This window comes from Coregonus clupeaformis, chromosome 10, assembly GCF_020615455.1.
Source record: "Coregonus clupeaformis isolate EN_2021a chromosome 10, ASM2061545v1, whole genome shotgun sequence".
NCBI classification, from domain to species: Eukaryota; Metazoa; Chordata; class Actinopteri; order Salmoniformes; family Salmonidae; genus Coregonus; species Coregonus clupeaformis.
Window position 1 is genome coordinate 29,949,040 of NC_059201.1, and position 16,929 is coordinate 29,965,968.

General features: G+C 46.5%; 1 protein-coding gene across 2 annotated transcripts in view; it reads left to right on the forward strand.

Annotated features, from left to right (window-relative positions):
• Window positions 1-2,044: 2,044 nt before the first annotated feature.
• The window catches only part of LOC121574983 (dysbindin), a 36,709-nt gene continuing 21,824 nt past the window's right edge, over window positions 2,045-16,929 (forward strand). Inside the window, exon 1 of one of the 2 annotated variants that reach the window (XM_041887705.2) lies at window positions 2,045-2,454. In XM_041887705.2, the coding sequence (XP_041743639.1) occupies window positions 2,412-2,454 (43 nt within the window). In that variant the 5' untranslated portion in view covers window positions 2,045-2,411. The remainder of the gene's footprint in view (window positions 2,455-16,929) is intronic. The other variant, XM_041887704.2, reaches the window with a different exon arrangement.

Here is a 16,929-nt window from a genome sequence, read left to right on the forward strand (position 1 = left end):
GCTGTGATACTCGTCAGCTGATAGTAGGCGTATGGCTGCCTGATGGGCTTGGCACTCTGCCCAGTTGGGGTGAGGGCGGGAAACTATAGCTTAGAATGTTCTGGGCATTACACATCTTTAGCTTTCATGCCTGTTCAACCAACTGGAATGCAAAACCTTCAAGGGGATATATAGGAAGACACATTCTGAAAATGAAATCCCATTCTGAAAATACATCCGTTGGCTTCACATTTATTGCAATTCTCTGTTGTTGAAAATTACTACAGTGAATTCTCACTACCCACTTCTCTATTACTCAATTTTACTCTATTACTTCTCTATTACTGTGAACACCAACAGTCGTCTCTTAATTTTCTCATTGCTGCCTATGTAGAATACATATCCGAGCCCCTGAACCAAATGCCAGACAGTGTGAATGTCAGTAAAGTTAGAAATTATCAGCCTTAATTGCTTTCTATTCAGCAGTTAAAAGGAGCAGTATCTAGACCTAGATACATTCAGAACAGACACCATTTTTGAACTCAGGACACAAAACATATGTTCCCTCTTTTACTATCCTTCTTTCTCTCCTCTCTTTGTATTTCTATTCAGCCCTACTCTCTCATTCTACAGAATAAAAAGTGATCATGGCCCTTGATTCAAGCATCTCCCATCAATAGGAAAGCAATCTGATTTACAGCTGGCTCCAGATGCCCCATGCTCTGCAGGGTGAAACCCCAGTCATGATGAAGCCCACACACACACATTAGAGATAGGTGAAAAGAGCTTCTCATTTTGAGTCACATCATTCTTCCTCTGCCCACACACACTCTCTCAGACAGTACAGGACATGTCAAGGGTTAAAGCTGGAGGAGTCACTACCACAACCAACACTTCTCTGACATTTAGGAAGATCACTGTTGATACAAATCAACGTATCTTCTTCTCACTCCCACGTCCTCCAGACACTCATTAGCATATACATGCATCTGCAGTCAGTAGCTTACATCTGCACCCATGCATGGATGCCAAGACTTGTTATTGTTAAGGTTTCCACTCATGTACAAAGACAGATAGTTATTCATACGTCCTTCCCCTCTCTCCATCTCTCTCTCTATGTATCTCTCTGGGTGTCAGCATGTGTGTGTGCTTTCAGTTGAAAGAACGCTACCTTACAGGAAAACATTCTATGCAATAAAACTCCATTGATATTACCATTTATTTACCATTTAATTCAAGGCCAATTCAAGGCCTATATAAGGCCTATTCACATCAAGCAAATAAAACATTTCATATTAGCTATTTAAATGCGGAATAATATCTAGTTACAACAGCTCAGGTTGCAATGAAAAGGAAACATATATTTTCACCACTAGATGGGGTCAATTACTTTGATATTCACACAATGCAGTTGTACTGAGTGATCATTATTTCTGTACTTGCAACATATACATTTGATGGGACTGAACTATCCTTCCATCTAAAATACCTACTGATACAATGCGGTATAAGTATAGTACGCTATCAAAACTTCACTGCAATTAAGCAGTTAAGTATAATTTTAAGCTTTTGTGTCTCTAAACATTTCTTTAAAGTAAAGGTATACATTTCTAGAAAAAAATCGTTTGCAGTCTAGCTAAACACAATAGGTTGTTTTGGAGGTGTTGGCTTCTAATGCTATTTTTGTGATGAATAATGGAATCTTTGCCATGAACTGAATTATACATAAAGCCGCTGAAATCAACTGTTCCTCTGAAGAACAGTGTGTGCTCCTTCAAAGGGGCGAGCCTAAAAAAAGCTTTTGATTTGTTCAATAACATCAATACTATTCCATTAAAAGCAAGAAGATCTTGTATCCTGTCGCATTGCATTTTGTGCACATCAATTGACCCTGGAAGTCAGAGGGACACAGAGGAGAAAGGAGAAAGAGAGTGAGAGAGAGAGAGAGAGAGAGAGAGAGAGCTAGGATGACAAAAACAACAAAAGCAAGTGTCTGTCTACTGACTTGGTATCTTCCACTGTTACATAAAGGACACTGCACTCTCCCCTATCCACCTCTCTCACACCAAGCTCCTCCCCCTGTGAATGACCATTTGGTATGCTCCACAAAGCCCTAACCTGCTGTTCTCATCCAAATACTTTAGTTGACAGAGTAAGTTCACTGAGAGAGAAGGGTCCTGTATTGTTCCAGAGAGAAAGGAGAAAGTGTGTGTTTGAGAGAGCCAGTGAGTTTCTTGGGAGTGCTTTGACTCTGTCTATGTCTGTCCAAGGAGAGAAGGAGGGAGATGAGCTGTCCTGCTGAGGCTCTGGAGGGCTGACTGTCCCCCATCCCATCTCATCTCTGTGCCTGACTGTGTGACCTGACCCTCCAGTCCTCCTCAACAGCACACCTCATCTGATTCTACAGCTCTCTCACCGAAGCTGCCAGCACCATGATCTCGTCTGGGGCAAACCTCCACAACAAGCGTCTACCCTGTGAGTAACTTTAAAGCTTCTTTACCTCTCTCAAAAACTACTCGAATGTGTAGGACTTGGAAAGACTACGTCACAATGTGAATATTCCATAAGTCATTACAGATAATTTTAGTCATTTATTCTGTACTGTACTGTTTTTATTAACTTTCTATATACAGATGTGGGATCTTAATTTGAGCCAGTTTTCTACAGCTGGAAAATAATCCTGCAGCAACAGGAAATGTAAATTATTATGTGGATTATAATTAATGGACATTTTTGTAGGGGTTGATACATTTTTCGTAGGGGAAAATCAAGTCTGAAATTTCAAAGTTGAAATTACAAACTTCAGAAGCCTTTTTAAACCTCAAATACACTACAGGTTTTACATTTCCTGCATTGCAGGACAGTTCTCCTGCAACAGGGTGATCAAATTAAGATCCTACATCTGTAGTTTCAATCACTGTAATCCCCTAAATGCTGAGCAGAAAGCGACATAGAGAAAATTCCTGTCCATATTTGGGTATCTGCAGTAGCTTTTACAGACAGACAAACACATTAAATATTTAGAGAAACATAAACCAAGCCACAATCAACAGAACCTGTTCAAGTAATTATGGGTGATTACTGATTCCTGCTGTTGTTGTCGTTGATGGTAGTGTTGTTGGTGTGTGTGTGTGTGTGTGTGTGTGTGTGTGTGTGTGTGTGTGTGTGTGTGTGCATTGAAAGCAAAGAATATGTGTGTTTGTGTGTGTGTGTGTGTGTGTGTGTATGTGTGTGTGTGTGCACTGAAAGCAAAGAATGTCTGTGTTTGTGTTTCTTTGTGTGTTTGTGTGTGTAGGTGTTGGCTGCTTTAACTGTTCAGCCGATGTGGTAAGGACCTGGTGTTTGTCGATATTACTAAGGCTGACATACTGTATGTGCTTTGTTGGCCAAATAAAGACAATAATGGTGAATGATCACCATGAGTAATGTACCATAATAACGCTGCAATCAGTGGGACTTTACTCAAGGCGTTGAGAGTTCTTAAAGGGATACAGTTTATTCTAATTTTGGATTGGGCCATAAAGACATCCAATGGTTTCACTGACAGAAATCTCTAACTCCTAATGAGATTGTGTGTCTACAGTTGAAGTCGGAAGTTTACATACACCTTAGCCAAATACATTTAAAATCAGTTTTTCACAATTCCTGACATTTAATACTAGTAAAATTTCCCTGTCTTAGGTCAGTTAGGGTCACCACTTTATTTTAATTATGTGAAATGTCAGAATAATAGTAGAGAGAATGATTTATTTCAGCTTTTATTTCTTTCATCACATTCCCAGTGGGTCAGAAGTTTACATACACTCAATTAGTATTTGGTAGCATTGCCTTTAAATTCTTTAACTTGGGTCAAACGTTTCGGGTAGCCTTCCACAAGCTTCCCACAATAAGTTGGGTGAATTTTGGTCCATTCCTCCTGATAGAGCTGGTTTAACTGAGTCAGGTTTGTAGGCCTCCTTGCTCGCACACACCTTTTCAGTTCTGCCCACACATTTTCTATAGGATTGAGGTCAGGGCTTTGTGATGGCCACTCCAATACCTTGACTTTGTTGTCCTTAAGCCATTTTGCCACAACTTTGGAAGTATGCTTGGGGTCATTGTCCATTTGGAAGACCAATTTGCGACCAAGCTTTAACTTCCTGACTGATGTCTTGAGATATTGCTTCAATATATCCACATAATTTTCCTTCCTGATGATGCCATCTATTTTGTGAAGTGCACCAGTCCCTCCTGCAGAAAAGCACCCCCACAGCATGATGCTGCCACCCCGTGCTTCACGGTTGGGATGGTGTTCTTCGGCTTGCAAGCCTTCCCCTTTTTCCTCCAAACATAACAATGGTCATTATGGCCAAACAGTTCTATTTTTGTTTCATCAGACAAGAGAACATTTCTCCAAAAAGTACGATCTTTATCCCCATGTGCAGTTGCAAACCGTAGTCTGGCTTTTTTATGGTGGTTTTGGAGCAGTGGCTTCTTCCTTGCTGAGCGGCCTTTCAGGTTATGTTGATATAGGACTAGTTTTACTGTGGATATAGATACTTTTGTACCTGTTTCCTCCAGCATCTTCACAAGTACCTTTGCTGTTGTTCTGGGATTGATTTGCACTTTTCGCACCAAAGTACGTTAATGTCTAGGAGACAGAACGCGTTTCCTTCCTGAGCGGTATGACAGCTGCGTGGTCCCATGGTGTTTATACTTGCATACTATTGTTTGTACAGATGAACGTGGTACCTTCAGGCGTTTGGAAATTGCTCCCAAGGATGAACCAGACTTGTGGAGGTCTACAATGTTTTTTCTGAGGTCTTGGCTGATTTCTTTTGATTTTCCCATGATGTCAAGCAAAGAGGCACTGAGTTTGAAGGTAGGCCTTGAAATACATCCACAGGTACACCTCCAATTGACTCAAATGATGTCAATCAGTGTCACGTTCGTTGAAGGACGGGTCAGACCAAGGCGCAGCGTGAAATGCATACATGTTTATTTAAACGATAAACACACAAACAAAACAACAAACCAACGTAACGTGAAGTCCTCAGGCTAAACACAAAACAAGCCTACACACGGGACAAGATCCCACAACAACTGATTGCCAACAGGCTACATAAATATGATCCCCAATCAGAGACAACGAGCGACAGCTACCTCTGATTGGGAGTCACACCCGGCCAAACATAGAAACACACAACCTAGAATGAGAACATAGAAATAACAACATAGAACTCCACACCCTGACTCAACATACTAGAGTCCCATATGTCAGGGCGTGACAATTAGCCTATCAGAAGCTTCTAAAGCCATGACATCATTTTCTGGAATTTTCCAAGCTGTTTAAAGGCACAGTCAACTTAGTGTATGTAAACGTCTGACCCACTGGAATTGTGATACAGTGAATTATAAGTGAAAATCATCTGTCTGTAAACAATTGTTGGAAAATTGACTTGTGTCATGCACAAAGTAGATGTCCTAACCGACTTGCCAAAACCATAGTTTGTTAACAAGAAATTTGTGGAGTGGTTGAAAAATGACTTTTAATGACTCCAACCTAAGTGGATGTAAACTTCCGACTTCAACTGTATATCTATAGATTGACTGCAGTAACATAGGGTTACAGACAGACTGTTCTACAGACTGTGCTCTCACAGAGAAACATAGATAGGGGAAATTGAATTTGTCACAGTAGGGTCAGTCAGTCAGTGGCTAAATTGGTTCAGACCATGACTGAGAGAGAAGACATCCTCTATCTGTGGGTTGACCAGTCCTAGTGCCCAGTGCCCTGCCTGTATGGTCTGTATTGTGTGTGAATGTTCTGTTTGGAGGGGCACAGTGGTGTTTGTTGGCTTGGCGGACTGAACACTGTCAAACTGTTGAAAAGTTACATGACAGGCTGGGAATTATTAATTGAATGCACAGTTTGTATTGAATGTACACCAGATAAAACATAACTGAATGCAAACACACAACTTATTCTCACATCTTTTCTATGTTGTCGCGGACATGGTTTTGTTGTAGTGCCAACCGTGCTTGGTGATCGAACATTATGTGTCCCAGGTATCCCATTCAGGTATTCTACTCTTCACCAACCATGGTAGATCCCTTCGTTTTTCTGATCGGACTAACTCCATTATATAGATAAGACTGGTATCTCTCCCTGCAGCATTGCATGGACCTCCAATCTGTTCCCCTGCATTCCCCTCCACTGTAGGATGGAGAGGTGGCCACAACAATAGCCTGTGGATTTATACCACCTGTACTAAAATTACTTTATGACTGCAACAGCTGCAGTATAGATACTGTCGTTTTCCCCCCATGCATGGCTGACCAACAACTTGATGAACACACAATATCCATGGATGCTGTGCACATGCAATCTCCCATGATGTGTGTATATGTGCATGTCTGTGTATGTATAGTATGTATGTGTACACACTACAGGCCTTGAATGACCGTCTGTTGATATCTATTTCCACTCAGATCCTTTAATCTATACAGCCCTTAGGCCTAAGACCAAGTCCTCCTAATTAGTTTGGAACAAATCTCCCATCCTCCCACTCTCTGCTTGGTGAAAAACAAGCCCTGGTTCAGACCAGGTATACGTATTAATGCCTACAGGCATATTGTAGTTCACGAAATAAAACAACACAGTTATTATTCATTATTCATAAATCTGTCAGCATGTGCTGGACCCACAAAGCTCTTAAACCTCTCCCACATCAACACAGGCATCACAGGTATCATTAGTAATTGTATGGGAAATACAAAGTGGTTTGGTTTCTGGTCTTTGCTGTTCACCAGGATCCACAACGATAGTGCCGAACTAGTCAGGCTCATAACAGCACTAGATTTGAGAAATACCAACAACAATATAATAGATCAGTTCAAGGCCAGAACTATTATAAACATTCCAGTGACGCTCTCCATTGATTTGAAAATAGCAATGTGGGCTATTCATCACAAAAGGAGGATGAGCATCAAAGAGGTTCCAAGAACACCAGGGAAGATGAACAATGTGTTAGTTGATGTGATGCCAAAGGGCTGGTCATGATGGAGGGAATTCAGTTGACCAACAGTGTCACCCTATCGATGCTTGTAAGTACATCCGCTCCCTCACAACACTCCAGACAAATTCTGCTCATTCATGGAGAGTGAGTGTAGTCTAATGGAGATATCTCTCAGCTTTCAGCTTCTTGGGTTCATTGTGGACCAGTAGTCTGCTTATGGGCCACATAGAGGGCACTGGCATAGGAGACTGAGGCTGACTGACTGACCCATAAATGGCCCTATTGTCAGTCCGGGGTGTGAATGTTTGTGCTGGGGGAGGAGAGATGATGTCATTGTAGTGTTTACAGAGTGGGTATGTTGTGGTGCCAGTCTGTGATTCAACCCATTGCAAGCTCCCCAAACACACACACACACACACACACACGCAACAACCACACACACACACACACACACACACACACGCACGCACGCACGCACGCACGCACGCACACACACACACAGTCCAAACACACACACACACACACACTGCTCAACTCTCACCATCAATAATTCACTCTCTTCGCAATTGGAACCAAGCCCAAATGAGAGGTTCAGGAGAGTGAGCAGGAGGATGAAAAAAGCCCAATAATAAACGGTGTAAACAAAAAACGACAAGAGGCATCTTCTACATAATTGTTAATGTTATTATCTGTTTTATGAAAGGAAGGCTACTGCCTGCCCCCCTGGTCAGTTTACATAGCCAGGGACAGTGCTTCACCTGCCAAGCTCTTTCAATAAACTAAGTAATTGCACAGGGCTTCATATAATCTGATGTTGTTCAGAAGCAGTTTCAATGTTGCCCCCTGATTCTCAGCAATTGATCCAGTGAACTTCCAGTTACCTAGAAGCAGTATTGGCCATCTCCATACTGCCAGCTTTTGCCAGCCACTAGACTGCTGAGAGTGGAATGTGATGATGAGAGAGCAGCGGAAAAGACATCCTGTTAAAACAGCAAGACATCCTCCTTAACTAATGAGCCCCAATCAGAGTCGACACGTTCATTCTCTCCGCTCTCCCTGTCTACACATTCTTTCTCTCAGCTCTCCCTGTCTACTCATTCTTTCTCTCAGCTCTCCCTGTCTACTCATTCTTTCTCTCCGCTCTCCCTGTCTACTCATTCTTTCTCTCCGCTCTCATTTTATTTAAATTTGTTAAATTTTAGTCATTTGCACTTCCATTGAACCTTTTACTCTTTGGTTGACCTTTCTTATCTCACTCATCTTTGTTTTTTATCCACTTTTCCTTCCGACTTCACCCCTCCTTCTCTCAAACACATCTCCAGAACAAGCTGTGAGATGGTCCATGTTGAAATACAATCCCTGCTGTCACCCTCCCACACCCTCAGCCTCATGTCCTGTCGTAAAGGGCAGCCAGTCTCATCTCCCCCAGACCCAATGTGATGCGTGTGATAGAAGGAGTCAGGCTCAGGAGAGTAATACGCATCCAAAGAGTTTATACCGTCGATAAACAGTTGCGCAAGCATGCGACAACAAAACTCAGGCACAGGGGAAATATCTACCCTGGCAACAACAAGGTAAGGGTAGCTCAACCGAGCTACACACAGCTCACCATAAACAATCACCCACACAGACAAGGAAGCAGAGGGAACACTTATACAATGACTAATTGGGGATAATTGCCAGGTGTGTGTGATTAATTAGACAAGACAAGTGGAGTGATGATAAATAGATCGGCAGCAGCTAGTAAGCCGGTGACGACGAACGCCGAAACCTGCCCGAACAAGGAGGGGAGGAAGCTTCGGCAGAAGTCGTGACAGTAACCCCCCCTTGACGCGCGGCTCCAGCAGCGTGCTGACCCCGGCCTCGGGGACGGCCAGGAGGACGTGGAGCAGGGCGAGCCGGATGGTGACGGTGGAAATCCCGTAACATGGAGGAATCGAGGGTATCCCTCACCGGGACCCAGCACCGTTCCTCCGGACCGTACCCCTCCCACTCCACGAGGTACTGAAGGTCCCCCACCCGACGCCTCGAATCCAGGATGGAACGGACCGAGTACGCCGGGGCCCCCTCGATTTCCAGAGGAGTTGGAGGGACCTCCCGCACCTCAGACTCCTGGAGCGGACCAGCTACCACCGGCCTGAGGAGAGACACATGAAACGAGGGGTTAATACGGTAATCAGGGGGAAGTAATAACCTATATGTGACCTCATTGACTCTCCTCAGGACCCACAAACCGCGGGCTCAGCTTCCGGCAGGGTAGGCGGAGGGGCAGATTCCGGGTCGAGAGCCAGATCCCCCGGTACAAAGACGGGGACCTCACTGCGGTGGCGGTCAGCGTTGGCCTTCTGACGACGCACGGCGCGTTGGAGGTGAACGTGGGCAGCATCCCGCGTCTCCTCTGCACGCTGAAACCAGTCATCCACCGCAGGAGCTTGGTCTGGCTCTGGTGCCACGGTGCCAGAACCGATTGGTAACCTAGAACACACTGGAAAGGCGTTAGGTTTGTGGAGGAGTGGCGGAGAGAGTTCTGGGCATATTCTGCCCATGGCAAGAACACCGACCACTCCCTGGCAGTAGGACCGCAGGAACCTCCCCACGTCCTGATTTACCCGTTCCACCTGCCCATTACTCTCGGGGTGGAACCCAGAGGTCAGGCTGACCGAGACCCCCAGACGTTCCATGAACGCCTTACAGACCTTGGACGTGAACTGGGGACCTCAGTCAGACTCTATATCCTCTGGTACCCCGTAGTGCCGGAAGACAGGGCCTCCGCAGTCTGCAGGGCCGTGGGGAGACCGGGCAGAGGAAGTAGGCGGCAGGACTTTGAGAAGCGGTCCACAACGACCAGGATGGTGGTGTTACCTTGGGAGAAGGGAAGATCAGTCAGAAAATCAATGCTAAGGTGAGACCATGGTTATTGTGGAACTGGTAACGGTTGTAGCTTACCCGCTGGGAGGTGCCTAGGTCCCTTACTCTGGGCGCACACCGAGCAGGAGGAGACGTACACCCTCACATCCTTAGCCAACGTAGGCCACCAGTACTTTCCGCTCAGGCAGCGCACTGTACGACCGATACCTGGGTGACCAGAGGAGTGTGATGTGTGTGCCCAGAAGATCAGACGATCACAGATAAGAGCAGACACGTACTGCAGCCCAGCTGGACACTGCGGTGCAGATGGATCTGTGCGTAATGCCTGCTCTATATCCGCGTCCATCGCCCATACTACCGGCTCCACAATGCAGGAGGCCGGCAGTATGGGGGTGTTGTCACTGGGCCTCTCCTCTGTGTCATACAGCCGGGACAGTGCATCTGCCTTCACGTTCTTCGTACCCGGGATGTATGATAGAGTGAAATCAAACCGGGTGAAGAATAGGGCCCACCTGGCCTGGCGAGTATTCAGCCTCCTCGCTGCCCGGATGTACTTCAGGCTACGGTGGTCCGTCCAGACGAGGAAAGGGTGTTTTGCCCCCTCGAGCCAATGCCTTCACACGGTCAAGGCTCGGACAACAGCAAACAGCTCCCGATCACCAACACCGTAGTTCTGCTCCACCGGCTGAGCTTATTCGAGAAGAACGCACAGGGGCGGAGCTTGGGTGGCGTACCCGAGCGTTGAGACAGGACAGCTCCTATCCCAACCTCGGATGCATCCACCTCCACTACGAACGGTAGTGATGAATCAGGCTGGGCCAGTACTGGGGCTGAGGTGAACAGACCCCGCAGATTGCTGAAGGCCAGGTCAGCCTCAGCAGACCAGCGGAGCCGGGACGGCCCACCCTTCAACAGGGAGGTAATGGGAGCTGCGACCTTGCCAAAGCCCCAGATAAACCTCCGATAGTAGTTGGCAAAGCCAAGGAAGTGCTGCACCTCCTTAACCGTGGTTGGAGTCGGCCAATTACGCACGGCTGAAATGCGATCTCCCTCCATCTCCACACCTGAGGTGGAAATGCGGTATCCAAGGAAGGAGACGGACTGCTGGAAAAACATACACTTCTCTGCCTTAGCATAAAGGTCATTTTCCAACAGTCGGGCCAGCACCTTGTGAACCAGGGACACATGCTCGGCACGCGTAGCGGAATACACCAGGATGTCATTGATGTAGACCACTACACCGCGACCAAGCATGTCCCGAAACACCTCGTTCACAAAGGACTGGAAAACGGAGGGAGCATTCATCAAACTATATGACATCACCAGGTATTCATAATGCCCTGTGGTTGTGCTAAATACTGTCTTCCACTCATCTCCCTCTCGGATACGCACCGGGTTGTACGCACTCCTGAGATCTAATTTGGTGAAGAAGCGCGCCCCATGCAGTGATTCAATCACTGAAGGAATGAGGGGGAGAGGATAACTAAATCTTATCGTCTCCCTGTTCAGTGGTCGATAATCAATGCACGGGCGCAGACCTCCGTCCTTCTTCTTCACAAAGAAGAAAGTCGAGGAGGCGGGTGAAATGGAGGGACGTATATACCCCTGATGAAGGGACTCAGTGACATATGTCTCCATAGCCACCGTTTCCGCCTGTGACAGGGGGTATGTATGACTCCTGGGAGGTACAGCGTATACCCTGAGGTTTATTGCGCAATCCCCCGCCCGGTGAGGTGGTAACTTAGTCGCCTGCGTTTTAGAGAACGCTTGCACCAGATCACGGTATTCGGGGGGAATGCGCACGGTGGAGGTACTATCTGGACTTTCCACTGTGGTTGCACCAACGGAAACATCTAGACACCTACCCTGATACTCACACGACCACCCCGTGAGAGCCCTCTGTGGCCATGAGAAGGTGGGGTTGTGGAGCGCTAACCAAGGGATACCTAATACCACAGGGAAAGCAGGAGATTCAATAATCGAAAAAAATCACCTGCTCAAAATGATTCTCCTGGGTGATCATGTAGACTGGTATAGTGACTTCCGTAAACAAATCCGGACCCTAATGGTCAACTATCGAGTGCTCTGAGGGGACGTGGAATGGAGAGGGGAACCAATGAAATGCCTTGACGGCGTGTGAATGCCCTATCCATAAAGTTCCCAGCTGTGCCTGAATCGACTAGCGCCTTACACTGGGGAACTACCATGTGATCGGGAAAGTGAATAGGTAGGGTACAGTGCACAACAGAGGGCTCTGAACAAGTGTGGGTGTTCGATACCTGGGGTGATGCGTGAGTGCCCTGCCTGCCGCCTCCAGGCCCAAAAGAACGTTGACTACGACGTGTGGTGGATTGTCCCTTCGTGTCACCAGAGTGGCACTGTCGCTGTCCTCCTCCGCTCTCTCGGCTGGCGGCTCCACCCAGCTCCATCGGCTCGAGGTCCGAGTCTTCCGGGGTGGAAACGGGCAGATCCCTACCAGGACGTCCTCTGGCTGCCAGCAGGTTGTCCAACTGAATGGCCATGTCCACCAGTTTATCGAAGGACAACATGGTGTCCCGGCAGGCTAGCTCCCGTCGGACGTCCTCCCGCAGATGGCACCGGAAATGGTCAATCAGGGTCCGCTCGTTCCACCCGGACCCCGCTGCCAGCGTCCGGAACTCCAATGCGAAGTCCTGCGCGGTCCTCGTCCCCTGCCTCAGGTGGACCAGTCGCTCACCCGCCTCTCGACCCTTGTGTATGTGGCTGTATCCGGTTGGCCAGCTGGTCTCGACAGATCGGGTCTGCTCCTCTCCAGGCGTTGGACGACCTGAATAACCCGATCCATTGCTTCCCCCAAGCTGGCCAGCATCGTGGAGTGCTCCTGGACCCGTGCCACGACTCCAGGCATGCGGTCTTCTCCCGCTGACTCCATAGCGGGTGGGTGATTCTGTGATGCGTGTGATAGAAGGAGTCAGGCGCAGGAGAGTAATATGCATCCAAAGAGTTTATACCATCAATAAACAGTTGCGCAAGCATGCGACAACAAAACTCAGGCACAGGGGAAATATCTACCCTGGCAACAACAAGGTAAGGGTAGCTCAACCGAGCTACACACAGCTCACTACAAACAATCACCCACACAGACAAGGAAGCAGAGGGAACACTTATACAATGACTAATTGGGGATAAGTACCAGTTGTGTGTGATTAATTAGACAAGACAAGTGGAGTGATGGTAAATGGATCGGCAGCAGCTAGTAAGCCGGTGACGACGAATGCCGAAACCTGCCCGAACAAGGAGGGGAGGCAGCCTCGGCGGAAGTTGTGACACCCAAACAGCATTATGTCACGTCTTGTTGGTCCTGATCACTCTGATCAGGAGTCACTGTCACTGCCTGCTGTCTCACTGCCTGCTGTCGTCTCACTGCCTGCTGTCGTCTCACTGCCTGGCGATGTGCCAGCAGGTGATTCATCTCTTATCCTTAACAACATCTAACACTGATCACTTGTGTCATGTTGTCATCCTGTCAAAGAGACAGAGAGAGCGAAAGACAGAGAGAGTACAGGCAGTGCTCACTCTGACCCCAGAGAGACGTGTATATATAGAGAGAGCTGCATTTTGTCTTACACCGCAAGGAAACCTACATTTTCATGGCTGTGTCTTTGCGGTTTACTGTCAATTCCAAATGATAATTTAAGTAGGATTACTTCATTATTTTGGAAATGAAGTCTGTCACTTTTATGAAACCACTTAAGCTTGGTGGTAGAGAATTCCCTCAAAAGGAGTCCGGCAAACTAGTCTATAATCAGTGTTTGCACTAAATGAAGTGGCCATTCTCATAGGGTTTTTATGTTGAGCACTGCTCCACTGGGGAATGTAGGGAGGCCACAAACAAGCAGCCGCAGTGAAAGATCTAAAACTAAAAGCAACTGGATCATCTAGAAAGCTAATCGTCCACGTTTTGTTCCCAAACACTGTTTGTCGTTCTGAGGCCAGCTCTTCCGGCCACGAGGCCATCAGCCCCTCAGCTCTCACTATCTCGATATCTGACTAGCACTACGGTCTAATGTGAGTATGAATACAGAGAGGGAGAGAGGTCCCTGTTGACAAGAACAGTGTGCTGATGATGTCATGGTGTACCCCTTCCTAACCTTCCCGACATGCCCATGGAGTAAAATAACTTCCTCTCACTTGCGTCATTTCTTTAGAATCAGTCCCAGGCCCACACTTACAGCCCTGCTTTTGTGTTTGTCTGAAAGGGCTTTTTCTGTTTTTCCCGTCAGTGTGGAGGATCTGGGTTTGTCTTTGTGTGGGGAGGCAGAGTGGGAAAGCTGACACGTCCGGCTCTGTTCGAGTCCGACTCATTCCACACGCCCAGCTGGTACTGAGCCCTAATCCCACACTCTGTCCCACCCACAACTCCCACTGCATTCCCTGAGGGGGAGAGAGGGAGTGAGTAAAAACAGTGGAAAAACTTTTCTGTAAGAAAGTCAGGTCAAGCTTAAAGCCCTCTGACAATCTGCTTTCATCCGTTTTGTCCCAGTCTTCTCTCATCTGCGTCCCCCCTCTTCCTCCCTCCTGAATAGCCGCTCTGAGTTGCCCACTGGCTGTCACACTGGATGGCTTGTGGTGTGAAGAGGGGGTTTTGGGTAAAGAATGGAGAATGACTGACTGGAAAAGTGATCTCAGCAATCTTAGACATTGTGGCCCTGTTATTTTGTGACCCAGTTTTTTCCCTTGTGAAAAGGGAACTGATCGGAGGTCAAAAGGGTCAGCTGTGAGTTCCCCAGACCTTATTGATAAAGGTGATTAGATGGTAACAAAATGGGATAGGATAGGAAAATCAATGGGAAGATTTGCATCGTTAACTACTCTCCCTCATGTATAAGTCAGGTCCCAGACCTCTAAGAAAAATCCATCAAGCATAAATCAATCAATGTCAACCTTGTTGTAGGATCTATTGCACTAACATGAGGACAAGGAAAACACTGAGTGATCTGATGTATGACCAAACTGCTGTTCTCCCAAATTGCTACGACATACTGTACAGTTATCAGACTTTATTAGTGTGATACACGTTCAGACATCAGTCATGCAGCCAGTATTTTGAGATAGACCCTGGCATGTTTTGATATTCCTCATAAGCCTGGCCTCAATTTCAGCTGGCATCTTGCTTTGTCAGCATGGCTCTTGTAACAAAGTGAAAATGTAGAGTTTCCATCAACCTCGCGCGCAATGTAGACATCAAATAACGCCGCAGTTCGCGGTAGAGTAGTGAGTGAAACCATTCACTTCAGGAAAAGGGGTGATATAAATAAAGTTTCCTTTAATTTTGTGTTACTGAATTCATAAAAATATTTGCTGCCATTGTAGTAAGGTTGGTAACGCGAGAGGTCTTCGGACTTACCATTTTTTGTACTATTTTCTTTTGAAAGAAAAACTAGTGGGTTTTGAGTGCTTCTCCCCTATTTGGGAAGTTGGTCTGTCTGCTCCTCAGTCTGAGAGAGATATTCTGAGAGCAGGTTCGTGTCTCCTTCCTCTGTATATAAAAAACGGTTTAAAACTGTATAACATAAGTGTTTTTGGAAAACTGGTTCATATATCCTAAAGTCAATAGCAAATGTGGCTATGTATATATTTATTTTGACGTTAATGTACTGAAGACCTATTTCAGCAAGTTAACCAAGTTTTTGCTGGCTTAGCTAGCCATGTTAATGATGAGCTAACTAGCACAGTTGGTCACTGCACTACAACGTCACGCTAGCTATTGCCAGCAGGTGATTTGCTAGCAGGTGACTTATTGAAATTAAGTGAATGTTTATTTTCTTACTACCTTAAAAGGTTTATATAAAAGGGTTGTACTTGTGCTCTGTATTTATGGATTAATTTTACTTCACATTGAGTGTACAGTGAGGGAAAAAAGTATTTGATCCCCTGCTGATTTTGTACGTTTGCCCACTGACAAAGACATGATCAGTCTATAATTTTAATGGTAGGTTTATTTGAACAGTGAAAGACAGAATAACAACAAAAAAATCCAGAAAAACGCATGTCAAAAATGTTATAAATTGATTTGCATTTTAATGAGGGAAATAAGTATTTGACCCCTCTGCAAAACATGACTTAGTACTTGGTGGCAAAAACCCTTGTTGGCAATCACAGAGGTCAGACGTTTCTTGTAGTTGGTCACCAGGTTTGCACACATCTCAGGGGGGATTTTGTCCCACATCTCTTTGCAGATCTTCTCCAAGTCATTAAGGTTTCGAGGCTGACGTTTGGCAACTCGAACATTCAGCTCCCTCCACAGATTTTCTATGGGATTAAGGTCTGGAGACTGACTAGGCCACTCCAGGACCTTAATGTGCCTCTTCTTGAGCCACTCCTTTGTTGCCTTGGCCGTGTGTTTTGGGTCATTGTCATGGAATACCCATCCACGACCCATTTTCAATGCCCTGGCTGAGGGAAGGAGGTTCTCACCCAAGATTTGACGGTACATGGCCCCGTCCATCGTCCCTTTGATGCGGTGAAGTTGTCCTGTCCCCTTAGCAGAAAAACACCCCCAAAGCATAATGTTTCCACCTCCATGTTTGACGGTGGGTATGTTGTTCTTGGGGTCATAGGCAGCATTCCTCCTCCTCCAAACACGGCGAGTTGAGTTGATGCCAAAGAGCTCGACATCTGACCACAACACTTTCACCCAGTTCTCCTCTGAATCATTCAGATGTTAATTGGCAAACTTCAGACGGGCATGTATATGTGCTTTCTTGAGCAGGGGGGCCTTGCGGGCGCTGCAGGATTTCAGTCCTTCACGGCGTAGTGTGTTACCAATTGTTTTCTTGGTGACTATGGTCCCAGCTGCCTTGAGATCATTGACAGTGTAACGATCCCGGCAGTCTGAGTCGGGTCCTGTCTGTGTACTAGTTTTTCTGCTCGTGATCTCCAGTTTCCCGAGGGTTCTGGAACGCTCCCTGCCTGGTTGCCGGGCAACGTTGCTAGGCGGGAGCTCTCTTGATTTCCGCACCTGCATCCCATCAGCAATCTGCACACCTGGTCCTGATCATCACCCTTCTTAGGCTCTGGCCTAACATCCATTCCCTGCCGGATC